This window comes from Lates calcarifer, linkage group LG9, assembly GCF_001640805.2.
Source record: "Lates calcarifer isolate ASB-BC8 linkage group LG9, TLL_Latcal_v3, whole genome shotgun sequence".
Lineage (NCBI taxonomy): Eukaryota > Metazoa > Chordata > Actinopteri > Centropomidae > Lates > Lates calcarifer.
This window is the reverse complement of record NC_066841.1, coordinates 21,004,362-21,022,835: the sequence shown is the minus strand read 5'-3', so window position 1 is coordinate 21,022,835 and position 18,474 is coordinate 21,004,362. Positions and strand designations below refer to the sequence as shown.

Genomic DNA, 18,474 nt, shown 5'->3' with positions numbered 1-18,474 from the left:
AACTACTTACAGATATATTCATGGATTACTCATCACTGTCCATATAAACATGCTGCACTTAGACATGTACTTAATATTTAGGTACATGAACTGGACATAAACCTTAAAGTAACTTATTACAGTATCCAGACAATAATTACTCCACCATTCTTTGCACTTCACAGTGTTAAGCTGCTCTTTGGTCGGCAACAGGTTGATGCCAACACTTATAATTATATATTTATTTATCTATAGATTAAACACTTCCTGTCTTACACACATATCTTAGACAGAAACTTTTTATTAGCTTAATTATTTTGCTAAATGAATATATAAGTCACATAAATACACATTTTAATGTTGAGTACATGGGTATATTTCACACCAGGTATTCCAGCAACATGTATTAAGGTGAGAGAGGATAATACTTTATTATTCCCACAGTGGGGATTAACAGCTCATTGAATACACATATATATATTATAGAATACATGGGAGTATATAAAGATATAAAGCTGTGTAAACATGTTGGTACGTGACAGTAGATCATATTTTCTGATGTGAAAAATCCGTGCTTTTATTTTGAAATCGACATCTCCGACGAGGCGGAAGCGCGTCGTCTCGTGCCGCGCGGACTTGACGTGCTGCTGGCGCTGATGGCGGCGGGGCTGGCGGAGGGTCGCACCGAGGAGGGAGCGCGAGGAGGAGGCGGGGAACCGGAGAGACAGAGAGAGGAGGCCCCGGCGGCACCGAGCACCGACACCGACACACCGACAGTAACCACACCGAGGCCCGGACACCGACACCGAGGAGGACGGACGGACGGACGGACGCAGCGGTACGGGGTGTTTTTGTTTATTAGCTACCGGGGGGGATTTCACCGTTAACGACAGCTGGAGGGTTCGTCTGCGGACAGGGAGGCTGTGAATACACACTGCGAATATAAATACACACAGTACTGCGTGTGCGGAGTATTCACAGCCTCCTGCCTGATACTGAACAGTAATGTGTTTATCTGTTTGTAAATTCACCTTATATGTACACAACACACACACACACACACACACACACACACACACACACACACGGCCTCTGTGTGATTGATATTTATATATTTATGTGTTGCGTTCACTGACCACAAGCCGTCATGTTTACCACGGTGTAAGGCAGGCATTTCCGAGCGGTTTCCCCCCGATGTGTGTGTGTGTGTGTGTGTGTGTGTGTGTGTGAGAGAGATAGTGTTAGAGTGTGTGTGGTGTGTGTGTGAGATAGTGTTAGAGTGTGTGTGTGTGTGTGTGTGTGTGTGTGTGCAGCACTGCAGCATGCAGGCAGCAGAACTTGGCCTCGTAAGAAACTCTTCACAGACCACCAGCGTTTCCTGAGTGAAGCTGAACTCTGCAGCAGTGTGTGAGTGTGTGTGTGTGTGTGTGTGTGTGTGTGTGTGTGAGGACTAATTAGAAATCTTCAGACTGAGGACGTTTAAAGAGTTTTTATTTATTTTATTTTTATTAAAGAGTAAGATCCTTTAAAAAAAAAACCCAGAAACACTTTATATCTCTACCAGACTCCATTGACAAAAACAGTTTTTTACTGAGCACAGCTCAGGACCACCTCTTCCATTTGTCAGTTTATTTGTGTTACTGTGTGGTACTTTTATATATGTAAAGTATCTGATTACTTCTTCTGCCACTGAAAGTCACAGACACATTAACAGATGGAGCAGTGGTATTCCAGCAGCTCCTGTGTTCTGCTCAGTAAAATCCCTGTTTTTGTCAATGGAGTCTGGTAGAGATATATAGAGATGTTTCTGTAGAATCTGACTCTTTTAACTCTATTAACATATGGACTTTCAGTCTTAAGCATTTGTCATTTCATTTAAGAAATAATCTGGGGATTAATCAATAATGAAAGAATTGTTTGTTGCAGCTTTAATGTAGAAACATTTAAAGGGTTTTATTGATTTCCAGCGTTTCCACTGGGTTTTTTAAAATGTAGAAATTGCAAATGTGCAAATAAACTTTAAATTAAAGGAACAAAAACAAAGAATTAGGTCTTGGAAAGATGGTTGATGTGTCACGTTAGTACAGGACGAGGACTGTGGACTGAAACAGCTTTAGCTGCTGGTATGAAGATGAACGTGATCCCTGTCCTTTAAGGTTACGGGGCCAGTGAATACATTATATCAGCGATGGTCCTCACAACTATAGAAGTACGTGTGTGTGTGACATGGACAGAGAGGGGGCATTGTGTCGGTTTGTGGTTTGAGCCGGTGCAGTGATGAATATCAAACAGGGGCTGTAGTAGTGGATGTTTCAGCTGTGTGTGTGTGTGACGTACTGTCGAGCTGTTCATCAATAAACTATTGTCTTTTTTTTTTTCTTCTCTCCAGTTCAGGCCTTCATCCCATTGGCTCTCATCCCGTCTCGCTCCACCAGCCGGTACTCCACTACAGCTGCAGTACTCGTAGTATTTAGATGCAGTAGTCAGTAGTAACACCTGTGTTTGTTAGCTAATCTGAGCTCTGAGGCAGGAGGGGATAACAGCTGATAGCTTTCGTACACGACGCTAACACAAATGAATTTTGGTGCTATCGGACCTGGAACGACGCCCACGGGCCCCAAACTGGTTCCTGTCTTGTTCTAATCTGGTGGCGATGCTAACCTTCTAGCTGCTTCACTGTGAACTCCTCCGAGCTGCAGCACAAACAAAACAAGTAGCTCACCTGTTCTGAAGATGTAGATTAGCTACGTTTCTTTAGCGGCTAAGAGTTAGCACAGCAGCTCCAGACCAAACACCTGCCCCGCCCCCTTCAGAGGTGAAATTCAGTCAGAAAAAATTTACCCTAAATATGTAGTTGGATTCTGGACCAGGATCACTTGTGTAGCAGCTAACGGCTAGTTAGCAGCTAGCGGTAAGCAGGTAGCGGTGGCGCTGGGCTAAGTCCGGGCAGAGCAGGGGTGCGATGGAGTACCACTCCGGTGGCAGCCTGCCCCTGCTGGGGAGACCGCGGTACTGCCCCGGGGCCAACGCTAATGGAGGATACCTGTGTGAGACGGGACACTGCTGCGGAGAGACCGGCTGCTGCACCTACTACTACGAACTCTGGTGTAAGTTCTTTGTACTCATGTTCTCTGTTAGCATCATTAGCTGTTGTTATGCTACTTCAGAGTCTTGGGAAACAAGAACTTTGTCCCACATCAGGGACTCATATTTGGTGTCTTTTAATGTTTTTCGTACTACAGGAACTTAACGACCCAACTGAACTTGTATCCAAACAAAAGAAGAACCAGGGACAAACGGCTACAAGTTCTAGTAGCTAAATGTCAGCCTCTTTCGGCAGGTGGCACTAAATCAATTCCAGGCCGTGAGACAGTCAGGAGCATGTCAGTCAGTCAAAGTCTGTGCTTGCCCACAGAGTCCTGTAACTCAGACAGATATTAAACTCTCTGGATCTACAGATAAGGCCAATCGTGAAGAGTCGTAGCAGTTCCAGGAGCAGCAGGGTTCTTGTCTTAATAACATCTGTCTGGTTGCATTCAGGGTTCTGGCTGCTGTGGACCGTCCTCATCTTGTTCAGCTGCTGCTGTGCTTACCGACACCGTCGAGCCAAACTTAGAGTCCAGCAGCAGCAGAGGCAGCGAGAGATCAGCCTGCTGGCCTACCATGGAGCCAACTCCTACCCCTCCTCCATGCTGGACCTCAGTAAGACCATCTGTCTGTCTATCTGTTGCTTCTACACTCAACATTAAGCCACTTCTTGTTTTGTTTTTTGCATGTGTTTGATGCTCGGCTGTCAACTGACACGCCGCTTTTCTAATCTGTCATCGTGACGACTCAGTGGAAATTTACAGCTCATGGTCAGGGGAGTTTTTCTTAAAGGGAAATTCTGCTGATTTCAGAACTTGTTCATTTCTGTTATTTCCTGCAACAGTTTTTTGGTTTAAAAAAACATCATATTTCCTGAAATTGATTTTCCTTGTGGATGGATTAAAACCATCATCAACACAATGGAGCCAGTTGTTTCATCAGACAGTGGAAATCTACAGTTCAGCCTCAGTCTTAAACAGGAATTCCCCTCAATCTTTTCCAGTCATCTCGGAAAAGATTAAAGGACAACAAAACTTATATTCAACAAAATATATATATATTTATCTATCAGACCATGATGTCAGTGTGTTATTAAAAAGTACTCGAGCATCCTGGTGGTTCAGGGTGCTAAGGTATGCCACAGTAAACGTGTCTAAACAAGAATTTTGAATCAATTCCCTTCCGTCTTTAGGTTTCCTGGCATCTCTGAAGCTTCCGTCCTATGAGGAGGTGGCAGCTCAGCCCTCCACCCCCCCTCCACCCTACAGCTCTGTGTTCACCACCCCGCGCTACCCACAGCCCCCCCGCACCGTCGACCCCCACCTACTCACGCAGCATGGCCCGTTGCTGCACCGGCCGCTCAGCGATGGTCCCTCCTCCCTCAGCTCTGATAACAGGTAATGATGCTGCTAACGCTACTGGGAGAACTGGTGGCACTGATACTGCAGCCACTTGTAACACGACAGGGAAAGACGCAGTTGTACTGGAAATAATATGAGCTGTTACTGGGAATGCTGGTAACACTCCTGGGAATTGGGATCTACTGTGAACACTTGGTATCCCTACTGCTCAGTGATGACCTCCCTTCCTGAACTTCTGGCACTACGAGTAACACTGGTGCTGCAAACACCGTTAACTGCAGAAAGAAAGGATTGTTTGCTCATGAATAATAATTGTGTTTCTTTCCTGTAGCTCCAGTTGTTCCTGTGACTCCTGCTGCCCCTCCTCTCCATGTAGCTCCTCTCTATCGGCACCCGTCACGTATGAGACTGACACAAGCCACGCCTCCACACCCAGCGAGGCTGCGCCCCTCACTCTTGACGTCACCATGGAAACCATCACTGCCGCAGCTAACTGCTTAGAGGTAAATGAGACACAAATTGCTTCTGAGAGGATGGTTGCCACGGTTGCCATTGACATCAGCGATGCAAATGCTGCCGGAGCTCAGGAACCTGTCGCCACGGACCCATCGGTTCCCAACCAGACTGTTACTGTGGCCGTTGTTACCAGGGCGGCCTCCCCTCAGCCTCTGCCCTCTCCTGGTTCTGAGGTGGCCCTTCCTATTGGAATTACGTCTCCCATAAAGCAACAGCTCGATCTAACATTGTGTACCCCGATAGTCAGCACCTGTAGCTCAAGTACAGTCCCTAGTCCAAGTATTGTTGACACAACTCTCCCCTCCATCCAAATACTAAGCATTGGGGGCCCAGCTGAGGGTCCTGGAACTACCCCTACCCTGAAAATCACCTCAGGGTCAGGCCCCTCTACCCCAACAGATAGCACTTCTGACAGACCTACAACCAATCTAACCCTAGAAACCCTGCAGCCAACAAGAACTTTTGATACAGCCAATGTTCCTAGTAACCCGACCTCAGTACCGTCCCCAGATATTGGAAGGACTTTGGCCCTGATTACAGGCTCTGCTGGTCTCCCAACCGTGGACCCAAATTCTAGCCTTGTGCCAACCCCAGCACCTTCAAACCTTACCCTTGCTCCAGACCCAGTGCCTGCAAACCTTAACCAATCTCCAGAAGCAGTACCCACAAACCTTACCTCCTCTCCAGACCCAGTATTGCCAAACCTTACCCAAGCTCCAGAGCCATACCCAAACCTTACCCCCGTGTCAGACCCACAAACTAAAACCAACCTCACCTCAGAGTCCCCACACAACCCTGTTCAAACTCCTGCCCATTCAAACCTTACCCTAGCCACAGATGCAGCACCCACTTCACCTACCTTAGCTCCTTGCCAGAACCTGGAGCTGTCACCTGGGTCAGGTCTATCCTTGGTTCGTCCAAGCCCAGAAGTACCCGCTGATTCAGGTCCTCATCTGGTCCTGTCTCAATTGTCAGAGTCAGACATTATCAGTCCATTACCACCAAATATCCAGGCTGGTTTTAGTTCTGGTTCTGGATCACCCTCCAGTGTTGGTTCTAGATCAGATACACTGTCTGCTCCTGCCCCAGTGCTCACTCTCCCGACTCCTGCATCCTCCTCTTCCTCCTCTTCCTGCCCAGCCATAACCATAGAGCCTGAATCTTCTTTTGATCCTTCTCAGTCACCCCTTTCAGCACCTTCCCCATCCTCACCCCCATCCATTCCCTCTCCTCCATTTATCCCCTCCCCTCCAGCTTTGCCTTCCAGCTCCCTCCCAGCCCCAGCTTTACTCCTGGACCCCCTCACTGCTCTGCACCAGTCCGACAAAGGTGGATCTTCCTCTGGCCATGCATCCTCACTCTCCCCGTCACCTCGTGCCACTCAGTCCCCTCCAAAGCAGACTCTCTTCTCCCCCTGTGTGGATGTCTTTGAACCAGGACCTCCTAATTGGGAGGACGGAGAAGAGGAGCAGGAGGAGGAGGACAATGATGATGATGAAGATGAGGACATGGGAGCTGATGAGAGCCAGTATAGACACCGACGACTGACTGGTGACTCTGGGATCGAGGTGTGCAGGTGTCGGGTAGAGGAGGAAGATGATGAAGAGGAAGAGGAAGAGGAGGAGGGGGAAAGGAAGGAGGATGGTAGGAGAGGAGGAGGAGGGGAGAGGGATAAGAAAGGAGGTGGAAACGCTGATCTCCATGATAGTGTGGACTGCCCTGCCAGAGGTCAGATAACCACAGGGGAAGGACTTACACTATGTAACCCCACCTCCACCACCACGCCAACATCGGACGACGGTGGCGAAGTCGTCATTGTCATGGAGACAGTGTGATTGACAGAAGTGGGCAGATCAAACCGTTCGTCATCCAAACAAGGGATGAAGAGAAAGCAAATTGTGGCGTCCACCCTTAAAACTGTTTTTGGAGGTTTGGGAGTTTGTGAATGCAGATGTTGATGAGTTACATCATATCAATAAATGTTGCTTGTTCAGCAGCTGTTAGACCAGCACAGGTATCGGATACGTCATAGGAAGAGATTCAGCAGGAAGCCTTAGCTCAACACTACACTTTTTAATTGACCATGGTTCCAGGCTTCTGCATGGTGAGTACTGATGTGTTTTAATAGGAGAGGCGTTTACTCGGATTGCATCCAAGGTTGCACTACAGAACTGTTGTCAGCTATTAGCAAAATGTCCAGAAAAATTAAGACCCTTGCTCCCCATTTTGATCCCAACAGAGTAAAACTGGAGAGTTGTCTATTCATGATAAATGTCTAAATCTATACCAGAGATTATGAACAGAGAGCTAGCTGAAACAGCTTGTTTAGATGTGTCTGTCACGTTCTCAGTCAGAGTGAACAGTCTGATAACATAGATGTGTTTGTGGAGGTTAAGGTGACACAGTTAACTGTCGTATCTTTAGCTCTCATTTCCAAAATACTCAAAATACTTCAGAAGAGTCAGTCAAAGTTACCCTGTGGAGTTACAGTCAGTCTTTGTCACTAATGCACATATTGTGTATCCTTGATGCTGCAGTGTTATTTCAAAGGGCCACTCCATCAGTTTCACGCATACAGGCTTAGAGAGGTGGAGCTTAAAAGACAGGAGAGGCAGGAAAGAAAAATTAGAACATCTCACCTGCTGCTGCTTCAATTTTAACCTGTCTCTTGCAGGTCTCCTAACTTTGTGGAGGTGTGATACTGAATTTTTGGAGTACTCCTTTTAACCTGCATTGTTTACATTCCTAATTACCAGCTACCGGTCTAATTGTCCCCCGCATTTCACCAGCACATTGCTATGTTTCTGGGCAATTATTCCCATGAGCCAAGAATTTGTGAAATCAAGGGATGTCTTAAACAGTATATATCTCGTGCACAATGGGGGACCTGCACAGCAAAACACTGTTCCATAGAATTATTTGTGGCCAAAAATCCACAGGGTACCTTTAACCTTAACTATTAGTCATTAAAGGCTTGCTAATTAGCCAACAGCACACTATGGTTTGCTAACTAGCTGACTTTTCTGAATACAGACCCTGATTAGATCTTAGTCAGAATAAGACACAAATTTACCATCAGTCATTCACTGTTCAAGTCCAGTACTAATTTGCAAAGCTAATCCTGTGTCCCCGTCTAATGGGAACTACTGTAATTATCAGTTACCATCTTGTAACTCACTCAACGTCCAAGTCCAAGTCCAAGTTGACCGTGCACAGGTTTTTTTTAACCCTGTCTTCTATTGACATGCAAGCACATAAATCAGAATAATTTCTGTCTCTGCCTTCTGTCCCACATGGCACGAACATGGCATAAAGCCTGCAAACATGGTTGCGTTAGGGTGCATTATGCATCTGACAGAAATTACGTTGTTTCTTACGTCTATCTGTCACCACCATGAAAAGAGCAACTTTAAATAGTTGAATGTTTAGCAGAGGACACCTCGCTTGTCTTGGGTGATGACGGGGGTTTGGAAACGTGCCGGGGACAAATTGGCTGTTTTGAGAAATGAAGAGAGACTGAAGTGGGAGGATGATTCACTCTGACTGACAGAAGAAGACTGATTCATTCATTAGAGTGGACGTTTTGATGAAGAAGTCTGTCAAGAAAACGGAATTAGGTGGGTAGTTTATGAAATGGGAGAGACAGCTTCTCAGATTTGATGTGTTTGTGGCAACTTGATCCTATATAGAAGGTTTCAGGGTGGAGGGATCAGTTGGTTTCCTGTGCGTTGGCCTTTCAACAGAGAAAAGCTTTTGCATAAGTAGGAATAAACAATAGCCGCTGTTAAAGAGAAACAAAGCACCAAACAGAACAGAGACGGGAACACGTCATCATTCCCGTCTTTGTCTCTTTCTCTGAATTTGAGGTCAGATGCAACTCGTAGACACCGCACAAGCTACTTTCAGTCCCTGTCTGAACTCTGAAATATACTTGTTTATCTCTCAGTTCATAGACAAGTCTCCTTAATTATCATTCAGAATCCTTAATTCTTCTAATTTTTAGACTAAATTTACATCATCCAAAAAAGTTAAGCTCTTTCAGGGCCTTTAAAAATGACAATAACCTTAATCCTGTTGAAGAATAGGGAAGCCGATTCATTGGAATTTATTTTTAGGCCATTGTTGTAACATATTAATGTTTCATACACTGTCCGATCGATAGGCGTGTCAATATTGATATTTTGTGACAGAAAGACTTGAAGGTAGAGTATATTTTGTCAATGACAAGAGTGTTAGTAACATTTGTATTGTACATGCTGGTGTATTTCTAACCACCTTAGAGTCTGAAATTAGTGAAGAGCAATATTTTTCATCAGCAAGAGTCTGTGTGTAAATAACCCCCTCCAGAAAATTCAGGACAACTGCTTCAGGAAAAGTTGGTGCACGGTTCTCTGTGGTTTGAGCGACTGCTACACACCTTTGGCCAATGAAAATCTCTCCTTAACCCTCCAGACAAGCTGAAAAATGCATCAAGGTCAGAGAGAAAGCATCTTGAAGATGTGACATTTTTACCCAACAACAGCAGTATAATGATTGTAAGTTTTTAAAAAGAGACGAGTCATTTCCAACACTCTTGACGGAGGCATCCCATCACACATTTGTAATACTTTTTAATTGTATCAGTGTAGAAATGAAAACAACAGTTTAGTCACCTTGTTATCTTTGTCCATGACGTCATGATAATAACCTGTTTAACAGTATATTCACAGATATTTTTGTTGAAACAAGACACACTCCCGCTCACCCTCACCGGGAGTAAAACTTGAACATAGAACTTGGTTGTAGTGTTAAATGAAACGTGTTTTACCTTTTCTTACACCTGCTTCCACAAAGTGCACTTGCTTTTGCAGCTTGTCATGTGAGCTGTCTTAGAAAGTTTCACAAATGTGTGTTGATCCAAACCAGATGTTGGAAGTGTGTTGGAAAGGACACCAGAGAGTAACCAATGAGTGGCCAATGAGAGAGGGAGTGTGCGGTGATGTTATCGGATTGTACTGCAGATGATGCTTGAACCTGAATTCTGTGGGAATCTTGGAAGTAGGGAGAGTGGGAATGTGAACTGGCTGCTCCTCCTGTAATTTAAATCCCATCCAGTGCGACGTCCTTGTATTTGAAATTTGATCTTTGAGCCTTTAACATTAAAATTATGCCGAATTAGCTATTAGCAGTTCCTGTTTGTGTACCCATGGATGTACAGACAGCTAACACTGGATTGATTTGATAAAGAAAATGTAAAAACCTGGTGATTCTCAGGCAAGTTCTGCAGTTAAAAGAAGCAGTGATATCGTGAGACATTCTGTAATAACGATGGGTTAAATTACCAAAGAGCACAGTGTTCATTCCCCACCTCCCCTGTGATGTTAATCCAGTCCGAATGGAGTTTTAGTAAGTAAAGACACGGCATCTTGAGGCAATATCAATTTGGAGGATAGTGATGTTCTCAGGTCCCTGTGTGACTATGGCAACCGCTGTGGCGCAGTGGTCACCTGAGGATTGTTTCACCTGTATCATTAATTCAGCCTTCTCTGATGGAAAGACCTTGAGTCTGGTTGACTGATCCTTAAACCCTGTGTCCATGCTGCATTACAACACGGACTTGTTGCAAAAGGACAATGGGTATGACTTTGCTGACAGAGGCATCCATACAGATGCCCATGATGGACAAAGCTTTGCTGGACTTTTCATTGTGACAAAAGCAAAGTCCTGCCATGGAAAGGATGTGATGGACCAGATGGATGTTTTAAGGACTGCTAGAAGTCTTGATAGTCAGTTTGGGAACCAACATGCACAAGATTGGATTCACACGTGGAAGGATAACATGATTCAATCTTCCTTTTCTAAACCTATGTGGGTACCTTCACAGATATATGAATCTGGTTTTGAGCTGATCCGGACTTTGGAGAGCTCAAGGAAATTATCTGACGATGTCTTTGATTCGTCTCAGACTGAGGTCAGAAACGCGACCTTGTTCGATTGAATCCAGGCAGAATTCGCACCTGTGGACAGAGAATGAGTTCGTAGAGGCTGAAGGACCTCCTCGAGAAAAGCTCAAGGGTGACACCGAGCCGTCGATGTTGTGGTTGATGTTGTGGTTGATGGTGTTTTTTGTTTACCTGAACTAATAAGGTTATATATCTCCATGGTTACAGAGTGCCATTTCTACTTGACAACTGTTACTACTTAGCATTAGATAGAGCTGTTCTCGCTCTGTGTGGGTGTGGACTTTCGACCAGAATGACTGGAGACTTCTTGTCTGAAATCTGTTTGTAGCTCAGGTTCCCAAAGGTTCACCAGGTTCACATCAGCCTCATGAAGAGAGTGCAGCCAGTTTTGATGTTAGTCTGCCATTTTATTGAGGATTTTATCTACATTATCTCACAGTACCAGTTGTCATTGTCCGTAAAGGTTGACTCAGAATTTCGGGCATCAAAGAAACGACCAATGGCTTTAATAACTGGTTGAAATTATCTACAGATTGTTCGACACCAATATGAAGGTGGGTTGGCGCAATCTCGTCAGAACTCCTAGATTCCCAAACTGAAGATACACAACAATGGAAAAAGTTATTTGCAGTTTCAGGCATTTGTTAGTTTCTGTGTAGCTCAGTGGGTTCTGGAAGGCCAGGTTGCAGGTTTCTGACATTCAAAATGTCAACACTCATGGTGCTGTGAGGTATTTAGAGGTAAAATCTTCAACCAAAAGACTGATCATCTAAACTTTAGATGATCTCCCTGTACATGAGGCTGATGTAAAGGCTGCGCGAACCTTTGGAAACCCAATCTTTATCTCTTTTTTGTTGAGTTTTTGTAGTTTTTCATCAAATATCAGTGGACGAAAATATTCAAAAACAGTCCTCTCTCAGAGTTTCACACTGACTGGGTTCACACCGACAGGTCAGACTCGGTTTTAACCCAAAACATGAATATTTATGGGAATAGATGGTCCCTAAATAAAAAAATTACTGTAAAGCAGCTGCAGGAAATGCTAATTTGATCATAAAGGTCAGGGACTGAATACTAATTTCTTTCACTAAAAGTTCATTTAAGTGTAGATTCGACTATTTTTCTGTAATGCCATTAAATTGTTAGGGAGAGATGGAAGAAAACAAGACAGAAGTCAGCTGGGTGGAAGAAGAGGTGGAGGCTGCAGGTATTTATTGCAGTTTGGGTGAATTTAACATCGGCAGGTGAGGAAAAGCAACAGCTTGTCACCTTTTGTCATGTGGAAAAAACTGCATCACAAGTTCTGATCACAGTTGCTAATGGTGCATCACGTTGGAGGTATCAAGGCTATAAATGGAAATCCATCATTAGATCTTGCTGCAGGAGCTGTTTGGAGGGATTTGATAGATGTTTGTGTTGTTTTGGATCCGTAAAAAACAAGTAGAAACTCTTCCAACTTCAGTAGTTTGCGGAGCTTTAGGGTGAATATATCATGTGTTCAGGCATCTGAAGTTACTAGAAACAGTTGAGGAGACAGTGAGTTTGGGGTGAGGTTGTTCCTTTAATGTGAAAGTACCCGTCCCTGGCTGCTGAAGAAATCATACTTTAATCTAACATTGGTAACCAGTCATTCAGAGCCCTAACCTGTTGTTTAAAACATCCTCCTCCTGTAAAACCTGCTCTGACCCTGAAACGTGAACCCAGTCAAAGTTATAGCCAACTCTGGATTTTGGCCTCATTTAAATTTTTACCATTATGACTCTTTGATCAACTCTCACTTGTTCCATGAGGAGATTGGAAGCAGCTCCACCTGTGGTGTTTGACAAAAATGATTCAGTTTACTAAAACGTCAGTATGTTCCTTCTGTTGTAGGAGCCCCTCCCTCTGTCTGAAGGATGTTTTTCTCTTCTCGTTATCTCTCCTCTGTTGTCCTTCCTTTGAGGTTTCTGTCGGAGGAGTCGAAGGAAGCAGAGGAGAGATCAGTCTTTAAGATCCCTTAATATTACGACGATAACAATGCTAATTATTAGTATTACCTAATTAATAGTGAGTGTGTATGTGTGGATGTATGTGTGTGTGTGACCTAACTAAACCAGCCTGTTCTAACAGTGTGTGAAGATATACTGAATAAAAACCGTCAAATCTGCCACCTGTCTGTCTCCATTCATACGACAGTAAACAAAACACCGTCACAGTAGTCAAGGTCAATCATTCTTTATTGATAAAAACACAATAGTGATGTGAAATTACATTAAGCCTGAACTACTCTCTGATCATCTTTTATTCATTAAACATTATAAACAGCTTAAATTACTGAAGCTCAGATTAATTATACTTTAATCACATCATTTTTTATTGTTCAGGTTGCATTAGTTTAGCATAGCATTAGCTTGAAACTGCAAAAGCTAAGTGTTGGTAATGCTGGTTAGCTTAGCATTAGCTTCTGTTTTTTAAAACATAGTCAAGTAGTTCAGATTTATAATGTCTGTTCTAAAACAAAACTGTTTCTTTCTCCGGTCATTTAGCTCGACTTTTGCCCACTTTCTTTATTTTGCCCCGCCTTCCCACCCTGCCCTCGGAGTGACAACAACCTTAAAAGGTAAAGGCTGCAGGACCACGCCGAGCCGCCCCTGCAGGTTGGGTGGGGGAGCCCCGTCTGGTAGCCTGAAGCTCATTCGCTGGAGCAGCGAGGACAAGAAGAGAAACAGCTCCAGCCTGGCCAGTGATTCGCCAACGCAGACCCGAGGTCCCGCCCCGAATGGCAGGAAGCAGGAAGGTGTGACCCGCTGACCCTGGTTGTCAAGGAAACGATCTGGAAAGGTGGGAAAAGACAGGTGGTGTGTTTGAGTGTAAGCTGGTTAAGTTAAATATTTCTGTGTTTGTGTTTTACCTGGGTTAAAAAGATCAGGTTTGTCCCAGTGTTGGGGGTCATGGTGAATCGACCACATGTTGACCAAAACACGAGTCCCAGGACTGACAGAGTGACCTCCAATACTGCAGAGAAAAGAGAGGGAGTGTTAGTGAACTGATCAGTCTGTCAGTTATTATCTAATATAACTGATCAATGAGTTTGTCTGTCACTGAAAACCCACTCACTATAACTCAAATCAAGTTTTCAAATTGTTTTAGTGTTTGATCATAGATGACAAGTCACTAAATTTCAATCCGTCATCAAACACAGTTTAAAGTATTTGTAGGTCTGGACCTGATGTTTGCTTCCACCACCAGGTGGTACTTTTGAGTAAGTTAGGCCAGTTTTGAAGCAGAAGTAGTAGAAGAAGAACAGTTGAGATTATCCTGCAACAACCACATAAAACTTGCTTTGACCAGGAAACATTTGGAAATTTTTACTTGAAAAATTACTAAAGGCCAATAAATTTTCTGTTACTTGACTCTAAATCACTTGATCGACTGAATGTCTCAGCTCAGGTATTTGGGTCTACCTGCTGTGAGTCATGGCAGTGTGAGGGATCAGCACTGGGCTGACCGGTCGGATCCTCATGCCCTCGTTGATGACACAGTCCAGGTACGGCAGCCGGCCGCGGTCCGACATGCACACCGCTCGCTCACTGCCAATGTTCTCATCCAGCTCCTTCTGTACTCGATCCTGGACCTGGAGAGTCCACAAAGATCGTCTCACAACTATTATTAATAACTATATTTTCATGCAGTTGTTAGAGTCTTGGCCTGAATATATGACTACCCTGATTTTAAAATGCCCCCCCTTTTTCCAATCTTTGTTTTTGATGATAGTTACAGAAAACTGTTTTGATTTGTAGAAATTCTGATCTGATGCTGAAGTATAAGCAGTGGTCTCATCATCAGTAGGAGTATTGGTTGTGGTTTCACCTCCGGGTGGTGCAGCAGGTAGGCCAGGATCCACAGCAGTGTGGTGGATGTCGTCTCCACTCCGGCTCCAAAAGCTTCGGCTGCCGTCATCAGGACGTGATCGTCTGTTATCCCCTCATCCTCTGATCCAGGTGACTTGCCTGTCTGGCCCTTTAGCAAGGCATCCAGAAGGTCCCGGGGGTCACCATCAGTCAGCGAGGCCTGGACGTGGGTCACAGAAGAGGAGCAGATTTCTACGACGAGTTCATGTTTTTGGTTTGAAACTTTGATTTTAGGTCAAACTACAGGGTTGAAGTTACCTTGTGCTCCTCCAGTTTGCGTGTCAGCAGTCGGTCTCTGACGGTGATCGAGTCCTTCAGTTTTCTGAGAGACTTGTTAGGAAAGAACTGAGACGCAGACACATTAGTGTGTTTTTAGACCTTGACAGTGACGACAGAGTTAAGGTTAGAATAAGGTTTAGGTTATCGTACCCTCATCCAGGGGTAAATGTCCACCAGTCCTCCCCTGGCGATCGTCTGCACGATGCCGTCGTTGTATCGGATCACCTCCTGGAGCTCTGCATCGCCGTGGCGATAGGTGGCGCTGAACACCAGCGTGCACACGACGTTGGTGACGGCCCTGGTCACCGCAGGAGACGGGTCGAAGCCGAGTCTCCCACCGGACAACAACTCAGCACAAAGACTGTCCACAGAGGACAGAACTGGAGGAAGAGAAACGACAGAGGATGAATTTACTGTGAAGCAGCTGCAGGAACAGGATGCAGCTGCTGATGATGATTATTTGATGCTGAAGTTTTGAAATTAGAAAATATATGTTATTTAATAACATGGCAAACGCAATGCAAATATTTTCAGTGATGAACAATCAATCTTTGGAATAATAAACATTACATGTGGTTGTTTTCATCTGAATCCATTACAGTTGCTGTTTTCCACCAAGTCAATGAGGAACTGTGTGAATCTTAGTTGCATCACATTATTGATACGCACCTATGTAATATAAATAAAAATAAAATTAAACAGTGATTATACATCATATTATTAATAATTCAATAGTCACCTCTTTTTGCATAATAAAAATAAACAATAGTTTTTGGATTATTTATTTGTTTGTGTTTGTTTTAAATGTGAACTGAATCAGACTCAGGCTGAACCACCACGAGCTGCAGGAACCATCCATCTTGTTTGCCGAATTTGATCACTGCGCACCTTTTTCAGAACCCGGATGTTCCCGCTCAGACGTTTACGTCGTCTTGAACGTAGCGTCACGCTCTGATTCGGCCACGCCCACCAACTCGCGTTATTTAAACGGAAGATAAGCCCCGCCCTCCACAAACACCAAATCAAAATGGCGGGAACGCAGCTGCATACCTGTCGGAGAATCAGTCGTTTGTCGGAGTAAATTAACCTGCTGACCGTCCTGTAGGCCGGCAGAACGACCAGTGCCATCACTGGTCGTTCTACAGGACGGTTATAAATTAAAAACCGGCTCCATCATCCACATTTCCCGCCGTTAGCCCGCGGACATGTCGGTGAAAGATCCCGGAGCCTCGAACCTGAGTCAGGTAAACACCGAGTTTCAGACAAAGACGGTTTACATGAGAAGATGCTTCACTCTGAATGAAATCTGTTTTAACTGATGTGATACTTTACTTGTAGCCTACTTTTCTTGAGTATTTATAGTTTCTGCTGCTTAATACTTTTACTCCTCTCCTTGTATTACTTCCACCAATGAAGTATTTGTCGGTTTGTTTGTCAGCAGGGCAAAAAGTACTGGACTGATTTGCTCCAGACTTGGTGGAGGGGTGAAGCACGGGTCAGTGACGAACCCATTAAACTCTGGTCCAGATCCATGAATTTTTAAAATCACCTTTATTAACATTAAGAGAGCGGGCATGTTCAGATTTCAGCTGCAGTTACTAATTACTTTTCAGATTAAGATTTTACATGTGATAAGATGATAAAGAACAATAGAATATTTCAGTTGATGTCTGCAGGAAAATGGATCAGTAGAGTAGAGTAGAGTAGAGTAGAGTAGAGTAGAGTAGAGTACCGATATCCTGCAGTCGACTGGTTCCCTCTCCAAACAGAGTGAAGGAGTTGTGGACGAGGCGACGGTGTAACTTCCAGAGAGGAGAGTAATCTGCAAATGCGATGTCTTTTCCTCCTCTGGTCAACAGGTCGGTCGTCACCTGCACAGGAAAGGTTTGATCAGACACCGTCAGGTTACAGACGGCTGCATCATCTGACTGAATGTTGTTTATTTGTAGTCAGTCACTTCAGACCTTTACTGTCCCACTAGAGGAAGTTATTTTCAAAGTAAAGCAGCTTGACTTTAAAACTTCCTGCACAGGAGAGGAAAAACTGAAAACCTCTCATTGCACCTAAAATATTTAGGTCATCAGTTGAATAAAGCCTTACACCCAGAGAACATGTAGTTTAAAGTTAGAAGAGTTTCCTGGTTTTATCAGGGAAAAACAAACACCTGCTGCCAACGTCAGTTTCTGTATTGGAAATCTGTTTAATCTAAAATAAGATCTGTTTTTCTAAAACTGAAGGACAGAACATGAGGAACAGGAACCAGTGAATATTTGACCTGATGATCAGAATCAGTTGCGTCGTTCTCACCATGTTGGGTCGTCCGGCGAAGTCCCTCCCTCTCTGCAGTAAGACCTCTTTGGCGTGTCGATGGTCGTTCACCACCACCGTGTAGTGAGGACCGAGGTGGAGAGCGAACAGAGAGCCGTACCTCGAACACAACACAGAGACGTGGAGTTATGACTTCAGTTAAAGTTACAGCTTCAAACATCTCTCTCTCTCTGTAGGAGGCGTCGTGGTCTCACCTGTGGGCCAGCTGGGAAAAGAGGAGGTGAGGGGGGAGGCCTCCTCCCAGCCAGGGGAGGCTGCCCAGGACGGGGAGCCGAGGGAGGCAGGGGATGGAGCTCCGAGCCGACGGACGAAGAGGAGGAGGAGAGGAGGAGGAGGACGAGCGTAGACATGAGATCAGGAAGATGATGATGACCAGGACGACGAAGAGGAGGAAGAGGAGGAGGAAGGAGGGAGGGAGGGAGAGAAAGGAGGGGAGAGAGGAGAGGAGATGAATGAACATGGCTGCGAGGAGGAGAAACTGAGGAGAGACGCTGAAGAGTCTGGTTTTAATCTGAGGGAGGAACCTTGGAGAAGGTCAGAGGTCAGTGTGTGTGTGTGTGTGTGTGTGTGTGTGTGTGTGTGTGTGTGTGTGTGTGTGTGTGTGGCCTCACCCTGACCGTGTGTGTGTGTGTGTTTATCTTGGTCAGCCAACCTTGATGTTATCAGGCTGCATGGCGCCGGTTGCCGCGGCGACCTTAAAGCCACGTCCGTCTGCTCCGTCACCGTCACATGAAGCAGCTGTTGGTGTTGATCAGTGTTCAGGGTTTTATTCTGTTTGATATTATTACAGCTGTGTTTCGTGCCGCGTTCACGACACGTCTGAAAGTTGGAAATTACAGACTCCGAGTCGATCGTGACGTCACAGCTGCTTTTCACAGCAACAAGCAACAAATTCAAACCAAATTCATCCTGATGAAATCTGAACGGGGTTGGGAACCACTGAACCAAACGTTCTGCTAAATGAGTACGAGTACATTTCTCTGGAAATACTTTTACTTGTAATGGAGTATCAGTACTTTTATTTAAAGGACAGCTGGAGTTGATATGCTCATATTCTCCTGACAGACCAGAGGCTCAGGGTTTTCTCATGTA

The 18,474-nt window shown here is 44.7% G+C and overlaps 2 protein-coding genes across 3 annotated transcripts; one reads left to right on the top strand and one right to left on the bottom strand.

Annotated features, from left to right (window-relative positions):
• The first annotated feature begins 601 nt into the window (after window positions 1-601).
• Window positions 602-9,376, top strand: LOC108892360 (mucin-2). 2 transcript variants are annotated; one of them, XM_018689854.2, is made up of 5 exons: window positions 602-817; window positions 2,374-3,086; window positions 3,520-3,681; window positions 4,259-4,463; window positions 4,759-9,376. In XM_018689854.2, the coding sequence occupies exons 2-5, from the start codon at window positions 2,942-2,944 to the stop codon at window positions 6,776-6,778; spliced, it is 2,532 nt and encodes an 843-aa protein (XP_018545370.1). In that variant the 5' UTR covers window positions 602-817; window positions 2,374-2,941; the 3' UTR covers window positions 6,779-9,376. The 2 variants fall into 2 exon arrangements, with proteins under 2 accessions (XP_018545370.1, XP_018545369.1); XM_018689853.2 differs by having other exon boundaries at window positions 2,369-3,086.
• A 3,707-nt stretch (window positions 9,377-13,083) lies between these two features.
• LOC108892361 (steroid 17-alpha-hydroxylase/17,20 lyase) lies at window positions 13,084-17,931 on the bottom strand. Its single transcript, XM_018689855.2, has 9 exons — window positions 17,577-17,931; window positions 17,362-17,482; window positions 16,787-16,925; window positions 15,205-15,434; window positions 15,034-15,120; window positions 14,735-14,935; window positions 14,329-14,498; window positions 13,776-13,879; window positions 13,084-13,697 (listed from the first exon to the last, which is right to left on the bottom strand). Exons 1-9 carry the CDS (start codon window positions 17,840-17,842, stop codon window positions 13,432-13,434), a joined length of 1,584 nt encoding a protein of 527 aa, XP_018545371.1. The 5' UTR covers window positions 17,843-17,931; the 3' UTR covers window positions 13,084-13,431.
• Between the last annotated feature and the right edge of the window lie 543 nt (window positions 17,932-18,474).